Raw genomic sequence first — 18,515 nt, 5'->3', positions numbered from 1 at the left:
CCAAGCTTGGTAAAGCAAAGCATGCTGCAAAGAGCGTGGGGGCATCGGCTCTTGGCTTTCATTGGAACGGCGCAGATATGAACTGGTCACTGCCGACTGGGAGCTTGAATTGTATCTGAGCCCTCCCTGACAATTGTGATAGCAGTGGTGGCCTAGATTATCCGTAATGTTTCTGAGAACATGGGCGAGACGCCTCGTTGAAAATCGAAGCGGGGTTGGATTGCAATTATGAGACACGGAACGGTAAAGAGTGAAGTACATACATTCATGTACCTTGTAGGCGCAATTGCTGGACGGCTGGTCTGGCCGCCTGGCTCGTCAAGGAAAACGAGAAACTAGTGCAGTTTTCTCGGGGAATCTATAATTGCTTCTGAGCACATGGTCGAAACGAGGAAATGTTGCGGCTGCGGGTGTGTGTGTGTGTGTGTGTCCATGCGGTGACGATCCGCATGCACGACTCTTCTGCGACCTTTTGTTTTTGAGGTTTACTGTGCTGTAATAATATGCGTTGAGACAAGATTGACAGGGCGAAGAGGGAACACTATCGTCGTCAACAAGGCTGAGAAGAATTAAAATCCCACAGTAACTTTGCAATGTCAATGTCAGATAAGCATTGCCAACGGCAACGGCAACGGCAACGGCAACGGCAACGGCAACCTCATACTTACAGGCAAGAGCCGCCCTGAGCGCCACAGTTACATTCTCTTTCTTGTCCTGACCCTTGAAATGCCCACAGGACTATTCGCATACCTTTGCTTCTTCTCCACCTCAGTATCCGTCCTGCAGTCAACATACATATGTGGTATCAGATGCTCACAGCCCCTAGGATAGTTATGCAGGATGTGGAGAGCATCGTCGTATGGATTATGGTTCGGCTTCCGATTTGGTTTGAAAGTGCAAGTGGTGCCAATAATAATGTAGTTGAGGGCCGTGATTGAGACGATAGCTGTGTGATCCTTGTAGATGATGCGCAATGACCGCCCAACGAGCGCGCAGACGTACCTGTCAGGCTTATGTGTGCTTCCCGCTCCCTGTTGATGGAGCTCTTGGTGGCCCCTGTAATGGTCAAGACTGATAAAATGTCTGAGTTGGTCAATGCTTTCTGGCTCATTATATGAAAACTGGATAATGTTGTACGGATACAGTAGGAGAGTTCTTGATTTGGGATGCCCTGACTCGCGCCTATATGTAAAGCCGCTCAAGTGTTGGAGGGTATTGATGAACGCCGTTTTCTCTTTACAAACTGTCAAGATACCAAGCTGTAGTTGGGAATGCGCATTGAGGTTTGTCAGGGCCAAATACCTGCCCTGCCCTGGATGTAAGGTTCCTACAAGCGCTAACAGCCAATGGCTGACAGCTGGTGGCTGCAAAGGGTTGCCTGCCAAGAAACAAAGTACAGATCGCATGTTGCCATTCCCAGAGCAACGAGGTAAGTACAGTTACAGTACAATACCCAGGTAGGTTGGACAAGACGTTGGCCTGGACGTTTTCCCTTTTTTCTCGATTGCTTTTTTTTTTTTTTTTTGGGTAAGTAAATGGGCAATGAGAAGCCTAGACAGGTAACAAGCAATGCGCAACGCGCAATGTGAGCGGATCTTATTGACGGGGTTGACCTGGACTGGTGCAGGTTGCAAGGCTAATAGAGGAGCCGAGCCGTACCGCTCGCGTCCCACAAATCGTCCAGAGTTTAGGTTGTCCTGTTCATGAAGAAGGCTAGTTCGGGTGGGAAGTCAATTCCGACTGCTGAAACCTCCAGAGCAGCCGTAGATCTTGACAAGAGTGTGCAGCGCAGGGAAGGGCGAATAGTACAGATGCGACGGTGGCTGGATTGCGGGCGTTTGAGTGCGAGAGGTCGTCGATAGGGACCCAGATGTTGCAATAGATAGTACCCAGGTATGTCTGGATAAAGTGCTCCGCCGCTGGCGCGTGATTCCACAAAACAGTCGTCTTTGGAATTTCACCGGGCGTAAGTGACGGTGGTAAGCGGTTTCTTGGCCTTTCCCGCCGGCAATAAATCTTTCATGACATGCCGCCCCTTCCCTGTCTAGCTCATCCAACTAGTCTAGTGGATGAGGTAGGTGTATCTTGGCAGGCAGTAGACAGGTACCTGATTCCAGCGCCAGTCTGGGCTAACAACGTTTGTCAGTGGGTTAGTTCGCGTGGACCGCTTTCCGTTGCTGCTACTGTAGCTGCTGCTGCTGCAGCACGTGGGGCTTCAGGTAGCTGTTGCCTCTTGCAGCAGGAACAAACTTTCAGATTCAGGACAGGGCAGGTACGGTGCAGTTGGTTCAGGGCAACCTACTACATACCTAACTCTGTATGTGCTATTGACAGCCCGATCTACTGTACAGGGTCGGCAGGTAGGTACCTACCTAGGCTGGAAGGTACATGCAAAACAGGATACCTTGGCCACCCACCCGCCTGCCTTCCACAGAGCGAGAGAGAGAACAGGGAAAATAGCAGGCCATGATTGGCTGGAAGCTCTACTATGTACCCATAATAAGCCGAAAGGCAAATTCAGACCACTGCGGGCAGGATTTTAGTCTCGTCACTCGCGCTGTCTTTCTGTCACCTGTGCTAGGCTCTGTCTGCTCCTGTCATTTTCTACCACGTCCATCTTGACTGTGGTTGATCTGAGATCTCGTTTGAGGCTGATGGTCAAATCTGGTCTGCATATGACCACCCACCTACTGCAAGTTCCTCACTCAGCACTTACGTATGTACGTACCTATTGTCTACCGCACGGTATCCGACAGCACTGTACCGCGCTGCTGCAGTTGTCTCTGCCATTGCTGTTGCCGCTGGTCATCTTTGGCTCAATACTGCACTCAGTTGGGCGATAGTGCATGGACCAGTCCTGCAGGGTTGCACGTTTTGAGCAAAGCTCCCCCAAGAAGAGACCCAGACAGATTCAGCAACCAAGCCCTGAATAGGTTTGTTTTTCAGTGGCTGACTAGGTGCCTAGCGACATACATAGCAGCTTAGCCAACAAAAAGCAGAGAAACATGGGTGGAGTAGCTGGCTGGTGTAGGCAACCTATGTACATCCATACTATGCTGCAGTTGTCGCGACTAACAATCTGTCAGAGTTTACCGTACCGATATCACCTGCTAGGTATGCAAGAGATACAACAGACGCTGTCGATGAAGAATCGAGATCTGTTGCTATCTATTTCGACAAGTTACTATCTGAATGGTTCCTGACCGTCTCATTTGGGCCACTCCGGACGATCCCCGCCGTGGATTTCTGGAGAATGGAGAATGGAGAATGGAGAAGGGTACATCATTTCAACATTCCCACTCGCTATATGGAGTATAGAGAGAGTGTCGAATCAGCGACTTGGCAATTGCTTACATTGCTTGTGCGGGCCTATAGCGAACGTGATGTACATACTTCAAAGCTTCAGAATCCCCCCCTGGAAAAAGCTCAAAAGTCTCGGTTCTCAACGGTCCTGCACGGAATTCAAGTCACCTATCTTTAGCCTTGATTTCGAACCCGCCGCGGGCTAAAAAGCAAACCAGCATAAAAAGAAACGAAAAAAGAAACGAGACCCAGAGTAAATGATGCAATACGACAGCAGATTCAGACACATAACCAGTCAGCTACTGCATTCTCGGATCTGCCTGGTGCTTCCGGCAGGCTCGAAAATTGGCCTGATCACGTCCTATGTCTCACCTTGGTACAAAGTAGCGAAGTACATCAGTACTGGCTGACTTTGATCGCCTTCGCCATGCGTCTGGCCCAGCACGTTGCTTTTTGCTACCACCTAGGCCTTTTGTCCTCTGTGAAGCAACTATTGATTGGACTTGTTCACATCCAGCGCTCGCTTTGGGTCCCACCATTCAAGCCATCGTTAACACGATCCCTGCCTTTTCCAAGCCTGTCGAGGTGAATCCTTTCCTACGGGGCTAAAAACGATAACATGCCGTTTTTCTGAGCATCAATCTCACCCTTGCAAGTATGGTCCGTATACTCTGTACTTGTGTGCGCAATTATAACTCCAGATCTCCAGCATGCTATGCTGGTCGCGTAATGGAACCTTGTGAGCCTCTCGTGGGCAAACACCCCTTGAATTGATGCCCTTGATTGACTCTTATGCCCTGTCTCTTTTAAAACCACATTCGGGCCCGTTCACTTTGTGGGGGTGTCGGAGCCTACGCGTGGGCTCGACACCCTTTTACATGGGGCCCTGTCAGCTAGCTCTGTGGATCATGGGATTGGTATTCACTGCTATCATGTATAGTTCAAGTTGAGACCTTCTTGGCCTTGACGGGCTAGCGTCATGCTCTCTTATCCCCGTACTGTGCGACATTGTTCGATGGGTGATAGCTGAATGCCTCTTCTTGTCGAGCTGCTGCTGCTGCCGCCACCACCAACACCACCACCACCACCGCTGTAGCTGGGTGCTGCATTTCGTAAGTTTCTGGCTCAAGGTATCCATTCGTTCGCACCCCCTTGCCCCCTGATCCCCCATCCTGAGTATGTAGAAACGGTCTGAGATCGGAGACTTACATTAAGCATTGGTCCTTGATCCCTACAACCCATCTGGTGTGTTGCTTTTTTGGCATACCTGGTCCCTGTCTGTTTTCATTCTAAATCTTTCACCAAGTGTCCTATCTGCAGTCTTTTCTTTTCTCGCGGATTGAGAGACGCCCGTCGTAGAATAGAGACGGCACGGGAAGCTGTCTCATCCGAAGCAAAACCTTTGAGAAGAGAGACAACATCGATCTACAGAAGGTGCGGGGACCTACCTTGGCCTGTCCCTCATTCCCCAGCTTTACATCTGTTCCATTTTGCAACCTCGTCTTCTTGATATTGAAAATCTGCTGTTCAGTTCAACTTTGCCTTTGCACCACTATTTCTATTTCGTATCACCATTGCTCAATTCTTTGCCCTGGAAATCGAAGCACTGTTTCCATCTCAACTTACCATTGCCACCACAAAAACAGGATCCTTTACTCGGATCACCTTATCGTCGGCTGCGACGTGCTTTGCATTTGTCCATGGAGCGTTGATTGACTTGCTTGTGCTAAGAATAATCGACACCGCACCGAACATCGTCAGCTTATCTATTCCTACCTCGAGTATCAACTCGACTCGGAAGACCTGAGCGGTGCTGCTCTTCCAGAGGACGATTCGTAAGCTACCTAGTTTACGGATCACTCCATTTCCCAGACACCAGCAGCAACAAAACTTCTCGCACTGGAAACCAAATCACTAGGGTTGGATCGCTGCTCTATGATAATTGGAAATCGTCGCCCGCATACGTTCGACGTCAAATCACACCCATACTATTCCCGAGCCCATCTGCGAGTAGACTGAGCCGCAACCCCCCGGAGGAGTCAGGTCGGAGGCGAACTTATCTGGATCCAACTTCGCAAAGTGTCTGACCCCTGTCTATATTGTTCAACATTCTGACGAAACCACCATCCAAGAATATTAACAATTTCACAACAACAATTATTTACGCAGCTCGTTGCTTGAATACGTTGCTGGCCCTATTTCAAATTTCCGAATTCCTACTGCGATATGTTCCAGTAGTATAAGATTTGCTGAAATAGTTCTGGTTAATTGGTTTCATTCTTGGACGTCTGTGTAACTGAACTGTTCTGCCGATCGATACAACCTGTTCGGTACATCTCGGTTGACTACAGACGGACACGGTCTTCGACATCTCTGGGTTCAAGAAAGAACTGGTGCCTTGACAAGCGCTTGTATTATACGATTCTCCTATCTGAAGCCTGTGTCAAGCTACAGCCTGCCCTCTACGAAGCTACACCCAACTGTCAACGGTCAGCTTCAACGACCTCCACGAACACCAGTCGCAAACATGGTCAAAGAGTGGTCGAGGGAGCCATTCTCCCGCTACCCTCATCACTCCTATCTTCCTGAAAGATTTGTTGGCGATGGAATCGACGACAGTCGATTTCCCGAAGCACAGGACATGCACCGCAGGCAACCTCCAATTGTAACCATTATTTAATTCAATTGCTGGTGTACGCACTGACATAGAGAAATAGCAAATTGACGAAGCCCTCCGACAATCTTGTGGGATATCTGCTAGACGATACTTCCTGGTTGTGGTCATGGACGATGGAAGCCCACAAACCTTCTCTGGGCCCGGCACCTCGGGAGTTCGAAGTGGCTATGAGAAACAATTCTTCGATATGGAAAAGTATTTAAAGGTCGTTGACCGGTTGGATGCTGGTTGGTGGATTCCTTTTCTAACACAGACAGGATGTCCTGAAGGCTGATAAATGATTAGGAGCGAGCCCCGTAATCAACGATGATGTCAGTTATGACAGCTACAGACAATCCATGGATTTCCCACGAAACCGCATGATTGATCGTCGACGAATGTCCCAGTTTGACGAATGGGAAACTCCGTCACGACAGGGACGAAAGAGACCACGGGCTCGGCATGGTATTGCTGATGACGACGATATTCCTATGACCGTGGCAACAACGATACGAAAAGGCATCAAGATCGGAAATTCCCTCGATGTTGGCCTCTTCTATGAGCTGCGATTCAAGAATTGCCAGCAGACGGCTTGCAAGCTCATGGCAAAGGCATGGGTAAAAGCTGTGGAGCCAAAGAAACAATCAACCCATCCCTACACAGGAAGTGACGAGAAAGCGCCTGACTGGTGGCCAAAGCCTTGGGGTCCTACCAAAGAAGACAAGGTCCGCCACAAAGAGCCAGACCATCTTTACAAGCGAGGTAACGCTTATCATTGTTATGTTCTGGGTGCCTGGTGGGCTTTTTACTGACACTGTATCAAACTAGAACGAGTCCATCTTCTGAACCACATCCTCAGAATGATCGTAGAACCCAACCAAAGGCAGCACCCCGACATCCAGAAGTTGAAGCTCAACGTCCAGAAGCTGGAGGAGATCACTATTGAGGCCCTTTCAGGTTTCTTCGCAGACAAGGATAACCCAGCAAATGCAAAGAAGCGCCCCTTCTTAAACGAGATTTTCAAAGTAGCTAAGCAGGAAGAAAGGTTTAAGAAGGAAGAAATTGGTAAGTAGATGTTGGCCAACGGACGAGTAGACACTAACACAACCAAGATGGAAGTACCGAAGTATTTGTGATGGCAGATGACAAAATTCCTGAATCATACGTATCGAGCAACGATGACCATGGACCTATTCTCAAGGAAGAAGACGACCATGATGTGACGCCAAACAAATTAACGGCAGTCCATGGACTCATGCCCTCATCAAACAGCCATAGTACAGGCACATCACTTCATGGGACACCTTTCCTCGGCGGAGATTTACCTGTAAGGGGTAACCAGTACACGCCCTCGACGATGCCGGAAATGCCACAGGATCAACACGCCTTTGTCGAGAACACAGGCATGCCAGTCAATGGCCAACCTTCAGCACACGCTACTGGTGGCAGCCTGACTATGGACATGGGTGTGCCTCCCGCACACGATGCCAGTCGCCGTGCTTCCATCTTTAGTGCCCATTCAGAGTATGGAGGTCAGAATAATACAGCAATGTACACTCAGCAATGGCAGCCCGGTTCCACAGCACCCAACTCTTCATCCATGTACACCTTTACACCGCAACCGCCCAGCCAACCGACGACAACCTTTGTCAGCCCTGGTGTTGCTATGAATCAGGCTCAGTCCTACATGAACACCTCCTTCGATGGGCTCGCTCGTGGATACGATCCAAACCAGACTCCCATGTTCCGGACAGGCAGCGTGCCACAGCCCACACAATTGCACCCTGCCCAAGGTTACGATTACATGTCACACGATAATCGCGGACTTCCCGGGGTGAAAGTGGACGACGTACCTCGGCACGCCATGCATTAACGCAGACACCATATATGGCACCTTTTTACACAGCCTCTTTATGTATGGCGTCGAACACACAGGCGCTCTTTTTTCTTATATGGTTATAGATCACTAGGACGATAGGCCTGGTTAGACAGCACAGGTCGCTCAGAGGACGGCCATGCCACTTGACCCATGGCAGTCTCCTTGTTTCTCGGTTACAAATCCATCCAATACCGGCACCGACATGCAAGCCTTGCTAGATTGTTTCGGATGGTGGACGGTCACGATTGTCATATGATTCGATACCCAAATTACATTTTCAAGGACAATCTCGGGATGGTATATTTGACTTCTGTACTTGGTCGCGTTGCTTGTTTGGGTTTGAAAGAACTTGATAATTCCATCAGCCAGCTGTTCCAATCTGGATTTTTCTTTGAGGTGCGTTTTTTATTCAGCCTGAATATCATGTCACGACGCTCCTGGTGACGGTCGCTTCATTTGCGGTTACATGGAGCTCATTCTGGAGGCATAACGACTACGGGTTTCTTATTTTAATGATCAACAAAAGGCGACTACGTGTCATGGTGGCGAACATATCTGCGGGAAAGCCTGTGCATTACGGCTATAAATATGCGATTACTTGGGCCTACGGAACACGGTTACAATCTCGCGCGTTAACATCAAGTGTCAGCTTGTGCTGGGGATCGACTTCTGCATATTTCATCCATTTCAACAAGGGATCTGGGATTGGAGTCGTTCGCCTAGCTTGAAATTACGCTATTCGTCAAGTTCCAGCTTGTGTTGCCTTGTTCCGCCAGGAAACTAGGTGTGTTTCAGTCAGTTTGTTAGTTTCTGAAATGGAGGTAAATCGTTATTATCGCATGCTGTGTTACATGAGTGACAGAGGTATCGAGCGGGGATGGTCTTTGTTTAAAGGGGTAGTTTGGAGTAAAAAGTGAAGGCATCTATCTACCAGTATTCAGGCTTGTCAGGGCCTAAAATGACATTTTCGCAAAGTCGAATCGTGTTTCAGTGACTCCATTTGTGAAGATGCGCCTCGGCTACTAAATGAGAACAATGTCACATGGACCTGTGAGCCATGACTTACCATATTCATAAGCATTGCAACCATGACAGATACAGCGATTGCCGAGGGGGTCATGAATGGCCAGAGCAAAAAAAGTCATAGCAGGGATATATATCCACTCAATTCAACACTCAAGCTATCGCATTGCATTGCGCCGTAAAGCAGATCCGTTGCCTCAGCTTTCCACCAACCGAAGAGTGAATCAATCCACCAACGCCAAGCTACTTAAAACTACCAACCCTAATAGATTATACCAGGAGACTACTCACATACGTCAAGAAGGGGGACCCTTTCCTGATCCTCTGCTCCTCCCGGCTCCATGAGAAAAGTACTACTAGGGGGAAAACAACAAGCGAAAACACAACCGGACTGACTGGCAAATGATTGCCGAGGCAATATTCGCACAAGACAGTATTAGGTAGGGGTATATGTGAAGATCAGTCTATGACTGCCGTAGGGGGACATGCCAATGTTGAAAAGGGCCTCTAGCTCGATGCAGTAGCAGCGTTGTTCTCCTCCTTGGGCTGCGGTGGCTCAAGGCCAGCATTCTGCGCCACGCGCTTCCAGATCTCGAGCTCACGGTAAAGCCGCTCGCATTCGTGTTTAAGTTTGTCGTTGGAAGCACTTAGCTCTGTAATGGCTTGCTCCGTGAGCAGCTTCTCAAGCGTCCACTTCTCAATGTTTTGTTGTTCGTTCTCCTTGAGCTGCGAAATAAAGCTGACAGCACGTTGCAAAATAGAACCCTTGTTCTTTTCGCAACCAGGGACAATCTTGGCGAGTTCGTTGATACCCTCATTGATTGTTTCACGTCGGCGACGCTCCACTACGCACTGTTAGCTAATCTGAAGAGAGCACAATGACATTTTGTCATACCTTCTTTATGGTTGTCTTTTCGCATCTTATGCCACTCTTCTGACCCAACGGTAGGCTTGGGGTTGGGTGCGGCGGGATTGTACCGTGGTGGCGCATGCGGGACGCCATTTGGAGGCGTGTGCTGATGCTGGGGAGGGCCAACCTGAGGAGGTTCCATGATGCCGTCGACTGAGGGGGTCACATCGGGGTTGAAAGATGTATCGTGGCCGTGGTCGGGGTCTGTCGCCGCCTGGGCAGCAAACTGTTCTTCAGTAGAAGGCGGGACATGCAGAGTGGGATACATCCCAAGAGCAGCCTGAGCAGTACTGGTAGCACTGGTAGGGTCTGGGGCATCAGGGTGGTCATGTTCTTGGGTGGCCTGCTGCAGAGCGTTGAAATCGGCAACGTTGACACCATTGGCGTTCACAGCGTGGCTCTCCATGGCACTGTCAATAAACGAGGCCGCGTCAGTAGACATGTGGGCAGCTGGTGCAGGACGCTTATTCCTCGACAAGTCAGGACTGCCGGATTCACGCTTTCGCTTGTGACCAGGAGAGGTGGTCAGACCCATGAGCTCTGATTGCTCGGCAAGATCTTCGGACATTGTTCAGTCGTTTCAGGTGGTTAAAAAAGTACGTAGGAAATAAACAGCCTTGTTGGACAGAAGCTGTTCAATCAATGAGCTCGCCCAAGAGCAAGTTGTGGCGATGGTGAGACCTCAGATGGGATGTTGGCGCTCAGTCAAAAATCTGAGTAGGACAAGACAATGTTAGAATAAGGCCCGTAGTAAAAGTAAGGCATGTATGTAGTGATAGATGAAGTGTAAAAAAGAAAAAAGGCTCCCAGTCGATTACAGAGAGCAAAGGTTGAGCATCTGCGACACGTGAACATAGGATGCACTAGTGTCATTGTCGCAGAGGTAGGATCTGATACTCTGAAGAGGCGTAGAGAAAGGAAACTCGCTTGAGTTTTGGTTTTGGTGGTGACTGAAAAGCAAGAGCAAATGGATACCGAAACGCGGTATTTGTCACGAGCGAGGCGAAGATAGAACGAGATGATGGATTGGTACTGATTCATTCAGTCTAGTCAGAATGGCTGCAGTGTAAAACCGCGCCTTCAATCGAGCGTGTTGATAGGCGATGATAGCAAGCAATGCCAGGTCATGACAGTGATTAATGGTGATGGTGAGACGCGACCACTTGGTGAAATGCATCATCTCGCGAAGGAATGACAAGCCATCCAATCCATCATGGTGCGCAAATATTTTGCGAGGTGCCAAAAAGCAGAGAAAAGATATGTATTTTTGCGCAAATCATTTGAATGAGGGTATCGTGAAGTGAATGAGATGCATGAAAGCGACATACCTCACAGATCATGTGCCTTGAGGCGTGCGAGATCACGAGTTTTCTCGTCTCACGTGTTTGGTGGGATCTACCTCGTGATATCGCGCGAGTCCCAGTTGATAAGTCGACGAGTTCGCGTTTTCAAGACTACCCAGAACCAAGACTTGTAAAAAGTCTAATTTAAAATAAAAATAAAAAGTGAAAGAAAAGCCTCGAGGTTCTGATACGCGTTCGGAACGAATAAAAGACGCGAGTGTCTTTTATGTTACAAAAAAAGGGAAGAACAAGGAGACTGAATCTCTCTGGGCTGGGCTGTCTGTCCCCCGGACTGGGATGGGATAGGATAGGCGCTTGCTGCTGGGAACTGGGAACTGGCACTGAGCGAGTCGGGTCACGCGGCGGAGGAAGAGGTGAACACGTGCAAGTGGGTGAGGCTGGTAAGATAAATAACTCGACGCGAGTAAGAGGGGGATGCGTATTGAGGCCTGAGGCAGAAGTCATTTTCGAATCTCAGCGGGCGACCAATAGGAGGGTCAGGTGGGCCACATATGCTCCATGGGGGTGGTTATTGCCTTTACGGATTGGGGAAAGAACCCAGGCAGGTGCAATAGAAGGAATCATACGGAACAATGGGCAGGCACAATACCTCCTTCCAAGGCACCATTCCCGGAAAATATTATGATCAATAGAGGACTAGGCATTTGTTTAAGTGCCTACTACCTTGGTAATTTCGCTACTAAATGAAATATCTCGATGCAGCCCCAGTTCCAAATTGTAGGAATATCATAAAGTTCATTCAACACAGACACAAGGCGCCAAATACGTTTCGGATTCCCTCACACACACAAATAAGCCTCCCACTCTGTCACTGTCAGCTTTGTATCCTTCGCTCAAGTCGCTACCTAGCACGGACCAATCAGGAAACCCCTCGTCTTCCCAAAGGGACAGCACCATCAAAGATACCGTGGAGTCATCACCTGATTCCACCCTTTATTAAACTGGACATCACTTGATGCACTGAGGTGAAACAGGTTGCGTCCTAAAATACAGGCGACAGATGATCCGACCTTGGCTCGTCTGACTCTACCCAGGTACTGAGATATTGTACACGATGCAACGCCTCGATTGTTTGTAAATGAAGGCTCGACCTGTAGATCAGGATACTTCGTGGAACCGAGTCAATTTGGCTATTCCAGAGCAACACAGCTCGTCTCGTGTCACGACAACATTCGAGTGCGGCATGTTTGCTGCACGTACAATGCGATCCCAAAGCCTGTCTCTGTCTGGGCTTATCTGGAGGCATCTACAGCTACTCTATGTCCTTTTCATGCAACCAACTGATTTTGGGGTTCTGGATGGCCACTGGAAGTTCATACCAGAAACTGCGTCTTGTCACACCAAATTTCAATACTTACAGCCTAGTCTCAAGCATATTGGAATATTGAAGGTGGAACAAATACGTACATACTAGTAGTAGTTCTGGACTGCTACCACCGCCGTGAATACACAGTTGCTCCTCATTCTCGTCAAAACGTCGCTTTGACGGGTTGATTTAAACTCTACCTATGCAGCTGATCCAACATCGTAAGTGTCGTATCATACATACATACATACCTACCGTAGATATTATACATCACATCACTGACATTGCTCACTCACTCTCTCCCTCCTCCGCTTACAGCGGGATTTCACAATCCATCCGGGGCCCCACATACCCTTGTTCCGAACGGCACGGGAGTGTACGTCTTGCAGGTACGTATCTTCCCTCTTTGAACTCCCACATTCTGCTCCACTCTCGTCATGACCTGCATTGGAGCAACCCACTTCATTCCGACCTCACTTCACGATAACGTCAAACAATCGCTACTATCGGACCTCTGACCCGTCTTGCATGGGACTTCAGCGTCAAATATCATTCTACAAATAGACGATTATCAAACCAATCAGCGTATCTTGACCATGGGAGACCACAAGCTCTCCCAGATTAAGCATGATGAGCATCTATTGCTTGTAAGTCCACCACTCGTCCCGTCCATCACCGCCTCTTAGAAGACGTCCGCTCATGGCCACTAACAGGACCAACCACTCCTTCGTCTACCCTCCGAGCTTCTCCGTAAGAACTTTCGAACGGCACATTTCGCAATCGAGAAGGATACCACTTCCCTTAAAACACTGCTAAAGGATTCTGCTACTGCCACCGTATCTGGCCGCGCATCTCAGGAAGATGTTCTTCGAAACGTCGATGCTATGATCACCCGAATGCGCGGCCTGAAGCGTAAGCTCACTACGAGTGCGGCTGAGGAAGCTCTTTTGCACACTCAAGCTGCGGCCCGCATAGCTCATCTCGATGAGCTATACAAAATGGATTCCGTCGAAGACGTGAAATACGAAACCTGGAGTAGGAAAAGGCTGGATAGGCTTTTGGCAGATTACCTCCTTCGCCATGGGTATAACGAGACTGCAAAGCAGTTGGCGGACCAGCGCGGTATCAAAGACCTCGTTGACGTCTATACCTTTGTCGCTGCTAGTCGCATTCGAGACTCCCTCATGAGGGAGAGTGTTGTCGAAGCCCTAGCATGGTGCACCGAGAACAAGAAGGAACTTCGAAAGATGGATGCATGTCAACCCCAGTCAAGATTCAACAACGTTGCGCTAATATTCTGCAGAGTAAACTCGAGTTCATGCTACGCTTCCAGCAATACATCGAACTCGTCCGCTCCCAGTCCCCATCCAAAGTGAATGAGGCCATCGCTCACGCAAAGAAGCATCTCATCCCCTACCGAACCACGTTTCGTCGCGAGGTTGAACAGGCTTGTGGTCTTCTCGCCTTTCCACCTGGCTCCATGGCGTATGGTGAGCTCTACAAGCCTTCGCGGTGGGCTGAACTGGCCGAACTTTTCACCAAAACCCATAACCAGCTTCTCGCCCTCCCTGCGGTTCCTCTTCTCCACATTGCGCTTTCCTCTGGTCTCTCGGCTCTCAAAACACCGGCCTGCCATACTAATTCCGCAAATCCCCCGCAAAGTTCAAATGTGAGCCACACGACTAGTTCCACGGATGTGATAGAAACAGGTGCTTCGACTCTCGGCCATGGCGTTTGTCCTATTTGCTCTACTGAGCTCAATGAACTCGCACGGAACGTACCGTATGCCCATCACACACAGAGTCACGTGGAACACGATCTGAGACTGCTGCCAAATGGTAGCGTCTATGGGAGGGATCGTTTAGAGACACAGGCGAGGAAGAACGGCTTGCCTGCTGACCAAATCAGGGATCTACGGACGGGCCACATATTCCCCGTCGAGTCCTTGAAAAAGGTTTATATCACATAAGACAAAAAGAACTGTAGATTGCTGCGACGTGATTGGGTTTTGGGGCGTTTTCGGGGCTTACAGGGTTGTTCCTTCAAAATCCAGTGAATGGATCTTTATGCAACTGTACAACATGATATTTTGGCGAACACACAGCTTCAGACGCAGCGCAGATATTTTCGAACAGAATAGATAGCATCAACGACAAGAACTATCAGTACGACTTGACAATCATCGAATTCCAGGTGCTAACTCCCATTGAACTATACAATACAGCATACAGTAGCAGCGCCAACACCACACGGTCCACGCAAACCACCCTGTTCCCTCCCAGCCGTGCCTTTTCCCAATTCCCTTTTCCCTCGCTGAATCCCTAGAACCCTTCCAGCTTCCAATATCAAAAACGTGAGCCCCGTGCAGAAAAGCGTGGGAGCGAGAGGTGAAGACGCACATAGCATCAGACGGCTATGATGTCGCGTCGCGTACGGTTTGTTTCACACAAAACGAGACTTCGCTTTTGTGTGAAACGCGCGGTTATAGGAGTACAAGTATAGGATGATGGCATAAAGGGCAAAATCAAGAGGCGTGAAAACATTAACACTATCGGCATATTTAATGGCCTTGCAGGCTAACAAATCTCGCGGGATTCGGTTTTTTATCGGTTTCCACCAAAAGCAAAGCTGCCAAATACACCACCACCTCCTCCAGGCGTCATAGGTCCTGTGTTGAGGATACCATTGTGGCCTTGGGGTCCAGGTGTGGTAGCCAACCCGACACTCGTAGTGTTGGGTGTGCTGGGTGCGTTGCCATTTGTCTGGCCATCATTGTTGTTTTGCTGGTTCATCGAGATAATATTCGAGTTGGAGTCGGGGAATCCAAGACCCCAAACTTTACCAACGTGCTCGTCAGGGATGTCACCGGCAAAGATCTTGTCGCGCATAGAGAAAAAAACCTTTCCGGTGAGCAGCGAGTCAGAGCCTGCTTGATGCGCACTACCGACACGCTTAATCTTGAGGGTTTCTGCGATATTTTCCAGTCCTGACTTGTGCTCAAACTTTTGCAAGATCTCAGCGCTACTGGGATCACTGGGTGTGAGGAGACCCGAGTTGTGTAGTCGGATCGCATGCTTCATAAGATGCTTCACGTCATATGTCGTGGGGAAATAGAGTTTCATCTTGTGATCAAAATCAACCTCATCATTAGGTAAGGGTAAACAGATCAGAAGTTTGGTGAGGTAGCCGAAATCGTAACCACCGTGGAAGGAAATCCACCTCACATTATCGAAGCACACTAGACCAGAAGGGATGAGGAGAGATGCGAACTCGTGAGGATCAATGCCATCGCGATCAAGCAATTCGAAGTTGATACCGGCTTGCTGAAGTGACTCGATTGATTTCTCGTTGTACATATCGTCGGTAATGGAGAACTTGAAGTTAAACTGCCACGAACAAGGGAAAGGAGCATTGGTTGCAGCCTTTTGCGCAGCTGTGCCGAGCTTTAGGTCGTTCGTTGGTCGTGCTGGTGGGGTTTCGCCATCCTCGTTGAAGAATGTGAGGCCTATTTGTATGACCTTGAGCATGTCGACGTTGGTTCGTAGACATTGGTAGTGGTAGTCGCTCTTCCCTCGAAATCCTCCCATGGGCCTCGAAACGACACCCGGAAACTCAGTATCCTTTTCATAGTGGTCAGTACATCTTTGAAGCCAGTGTTACTTCATGTGTCTTACCATGGCAATGTAAGGGTACTTATCCACCAGATCTCGCAACACGGCCATTTCCTCATGCAGGTTATGTTTCCACACCTCCCGTATCCTGCCCTTGTTAGGCTGCGACCTGATTGTGGGGTGCTCCATCAACATGTTCTGGTGAAGCCCATGCTGTGATTGTTGTAGTGCGGCAGCAGGGCCGTGGAAGCCCATTCTTGCGCTCTGGCTTCCAAATCCTGTATCGGCGAATCCTTGCGTGTTGAGACTGTTGAGACCAGACGTGAACGCATTCCCGTTGGCAGAGAAGGGTCCAAGCTGGGCATTGGCGTTCATGTACTGGTTTGCGCCTGGCATACCACCCTGCGGTTGGCCATGGGAGGGGAAGCCGCCTTGGTGATATGGCGCTGCTACAGCAGGCCCCCCGCCGAAGCCCCTAAGTTGCGGCGGCGGCATGTAGTAGTTTGCGTTGTGATAGTTGGTTGTCTCGTGATGAAACTTTCGCCCTCGACCAGTTGTGGCTTGGCGTTTCTGAGGATGCTCGGGCGATTTCTTGTGTTTATTTTGCTTTTCCTTTTTTGGATAACTTTGTTTTGGAGGTTCGACACCAGAAGAATCCTGTTTTATTTCCGAACCCAAAGTCGAAGGTCTGGTTGTTGGTATATCTGGCGGCGGTCCCTATCTCGGCGGCGTGTTTGCGGATTCTCTGTTCATTGAAGTAGCTTCGAAATACTTAAAAGACCTTTGCTTATAACATAAATCTAAACGAGCACCAGCGATAGGCGAGAACGTTGTCGAATGGCCGGAAAGTATCGAGAGTTGCGTTGGCGGGTGGTTTTATTGATTCCACGTCGAATGGTGGAGAGAGAGTGGGTTGGAGGAGTGACGAAGATATGTACGAGGGGGGCCCGGCCAATCAGCAAAAGGCGAGTACCTTGGCCACTATAATAACTATTCCCTAGTCTGTAAGGCAGAAGATAATGAATAGAGTACAGAATGTGGATTATAAGATTCGATAATTGTTTGCTGGTATGGTTTCTCAAGACTCCAGTATCGAGGCCACACAGATGAGGAGCTCGAGGTGGCAGATTCAGATGGTCCGTGCACGATATCGGAGGGAACGGCCACTTTGATCCGATCTTCTCTCAGTTCTCAGTCAGAGGAATGAGCCCCAGTTTTACCTTGAGTGATGGGGGAAGAGCGCCAGCATCACTAAGGTCGAATTGGCTCGCTCTCCATTCGCCCATTTCATTTGTCGTCAGATCCAACTACCAGCCAGAATCTCGCCTCCAGCCCACGATGCTTGCCACGAGGTACGACGCGATCCTCTAGATCTGCTACCGGATCAATTGGCTCCTGCAATTGACAATCATAAGCTAACAGATGTGCCATGTAGAGTACTACGAGCCGCCGCGGGCGGACCCAAGCCTAACATCACCGGCTTCAACATGCGAGCGTTCCAAGCATCCACCGGCCAGCCTCGATACGATCCTTGGGAGCGAAAGTCCGTGAAAATCTCTTGCTAAATGCTTCGCTATACGCTGGACACGTTATACTGACTCCCTCCCAGTGAGGCCTGGCGATACCAGGGCCCCTACACTCGTTGGAACCGTCTCAAGAGCGGGTTCCCTGGTCTCGGCATCGCGACAGTCGCCTTCACTGCCTACTGCGGCTACGAGTATTTCTTCCTCGAGGACGAGCACCACCATGGCGAGGAGCACCACTAGAGTGGACATTTACGGCACATGATAAAACGGGAAGACCTTGAACACGTTTTGGGTGTGGGGAAGTTTTGTACATATACCTCGTCAAGCGAGAAGGGTGTTCGGCCAGACTACGGAACCTATCAATTAAAAGAAATATTGAAAGAAGGGGTCAAAAAGCCCGGGTGAAGCTACCGTGAAGTTGCTATAGCTTTGGAAATACTGGGATGCGATATCAGGATATTGGATGTCTCAAAGCCGAACAACGGCAGAGGCTGTGGTTCTGAATGACCTAGACTTTTGATGACTCTACTACTACCAAGGTAATAGTTCCTGGCAACTCCAGTCATAATTTGTTATGTGGAATCTCAGATCGTCGTTCAGACGTAGGACTCCAAGTTCACATACAAGAAACTTGGAATCGATTCATTCAACCAACTTTCGAAACAGAGCGATTCCTCTTTTAATTACAAGTGACAGGTTACTGTTTGACAATGTCTATTCCGACTGGTAAGGGCGTGAATACCATGGAGTGCAGCATACATGATTGTTCGACAAGGTCGAACAAAGTTATTTGATCCCAGGCCAGGCTCATTTCATGGCTGCTCTAGGAGGTACAAGAACTACATTTGCCCTGTCAGAATCTCAGTGACGAAATTTCCGTCTTTCATGCGTTGAGATTTGATATGCGCGAAGACCCGGGCGATACTCACCACCAACA

At 49.2% G+C, this 18,515-nt stretch overlaps 8 protein-coding genes across 8 annotated transcripts; 4 read left to right on the top strand and 4 right to left on the bottom strand.

Moving 5' to 3' along the window:
* Positions 1–485: 485 nt before the first annotated feature.
* FGSG_05570 (uncharacterized protein) lies at positions 486–1,406 on the bottom strand (the record flags this gene model as incomplete). Its single annotated transcript, XM_011325820.1, has 4 exons — positions 486–541; positions 669–682; positions 751–780; positions 1,003–1,406. The coding sequence occupies 4 exons, from the start codon at positions 1,404–1,406 to the stop codon at positions 486–488; spliced, it is 504 nt and encodes a 167-aa protein (XP_011324122.1).
* A 620-nt stretch (positions 1,407–2,026) lies between these two features.
* Positions 2,027–3,481, top strand: FGSG_12757 (uncharacterized protein; the record flags this gene model as incomplete). Its single annotated transcript, XM_011325819.1, has 6 exons — positions 2,027–2,074; positions 2,205–2,317; positions 2,352–2,360; positions 2,582–2,716; positions 2,778–2,933; positions 3,115–3,481. 6 exons carry the CDS (start codon positions 2,027–2,029, stop codon positions 3,479–3,481), a joined length of 828 nt encoding a protein of 275 aa, XP_011324121.1.
* An 809-nt stretch (positions 3,482–4,290) lies between these two features.
* FGSG_05569 (uncharacterized protein) lies at positions 4,291–5,058 on the bottom strand (the record flags this gene model as incomplete). The annotated part of the gene is made up of 4 exons (XM_011325818.1): positions 4,291–4,406; positions 4,571–4,592; positions 4,752–4,823; positions 4,930–5,058. 4 exons carry the CDS (start codon positions 5,056–5,058, stop codon positions 4,291–4,293), a joined length of 339 nt encoding a protein of 112 aa, XP_011324120.1.
* A 772-nt stretch (positions 5,059–5,830) lies between these two features.
* Positions 5,831–7,832, top strand: FGSG_05568 (uncharacterized protein; the record flags this gene model as incomplete). The annotated part of the gene is made up of 5 exons (XM_011325817.1): positions 5,831–5,968; positions 6,021–6,207; positions 6,266–6,721; positions 6,788–7,024; positions 7,072–7,832. The coding sequence occupies 5 exons, from the start codon at positions 5,831–5,833 to the stop codon at positions 7,830–7,832; spliced, it is 1,779 nt and encodes a 592-aa protein (XP_011324119.1).
* A 1,127-nt stretch (positions 7,833–8,959) lies between these two features.
* On the bottom strand, positions 8,960–11,471 carry FGSG_05567 (uncharacterized protein). The gene is made up of 3 exons (XM_011325816.1): positions 11,100–11,471; positions 9,757–10,484; positions 8,960–9,706 (listed from the first exon to the last, which is right to left on the bottom strand). The coding sequence occupies exons 2-3, from the start codon at positions 10,337–10,339 to the stop codon at positions 9,369–9,371; spliced, it is 921 nt and encodes a 306-aa protein (XP_011324118.1). The 5' UTR covers positions 10,340–10,484; positions 11,100–11,471; the 3' UTR covers positions 8,960–9,368.
* Positions 11,472–13,037: 1,566 nt separating this feature from the next.
* FGSG_05566 (uncharacterized protein) lies at positions 13,038–13,817 on the top strand (the record flags this gene model as incomplete). The annotated part of the gene is made up of 2 exons (XM_011325815.1): positions 13,038–13,088; positions 13,155–13,817. The coding sequence occupies 2 exons, from the start codon at positions 13,038–13,040 to the stop codon at positions 13,815–13,817; spliced, it is 714 nt and encodes a 237-aa protein (XP_011324117.1).
* A 1,227-nt stretch (positions 13,818–15,044) lies between these two features.
* On the bottom strand, positions 15,045–16,547 carry FGSG_05565 (CCR4-NOT transcription complex subunit 7; the record flags this gene model as incomplete). The annotated part of the gene is made up of 2 exons (XM_011325814.1): positions 15,045–16,061; positions 16,116–16,547. The coding sequence occupies 2 exons, from the start codon at positions 16,545–16,547 to the stop codon at positions 15,045–15,047; spliced, it is 1,449 nt and encodes a 482-aa protein (XP_011324116.1).
* A 769-nt stretch (positions 16,548–17,316) lies between these two features.
* On the top strand, positions 17,317–17,959 carry FGSG_05564 (uncharacterized protein). The gene is made up of 3 exons (XM_011325813.1): positions 17,317–17,404; positions 17,488–17,595; positions 17,662–17,959. Exons 1-3 carry the CDS (start codon positions 17,391–17,393, stop codon positions 17,816–17,818), a joined length of 279 nt encoding a protein of 92 aa, XP_011324115.1. The 5' UTR covers positions 17,317–17,390; the 3' UTR covers positions 17,819–17,959.
* The last annotated feature ends 556 nt before the right edge of the window (positions 17,960–18,515 follow it).

The sequence above is a fragment of the Fusarium graminearum genome, chromosome 3, assembly GCF_000240135.3.
Source record: "Fusarium graminearum PH-1 chromosome 3, whole genome shotgun sequence".
In the NCBI taxonomy this organism is placed as follows: domain Eukaryota; kingdom Fungi; phylum Ascomycota; class Sordariomycetes; order Hypocreales; family Nectriaceae; genus Fusarium; species Fusarium graminearum.
The sequence above is the reverse complement of the archived record's forward strand: the minus strand, read 5'-3'. Positions and strand labels throughout refer to the sequence as shown.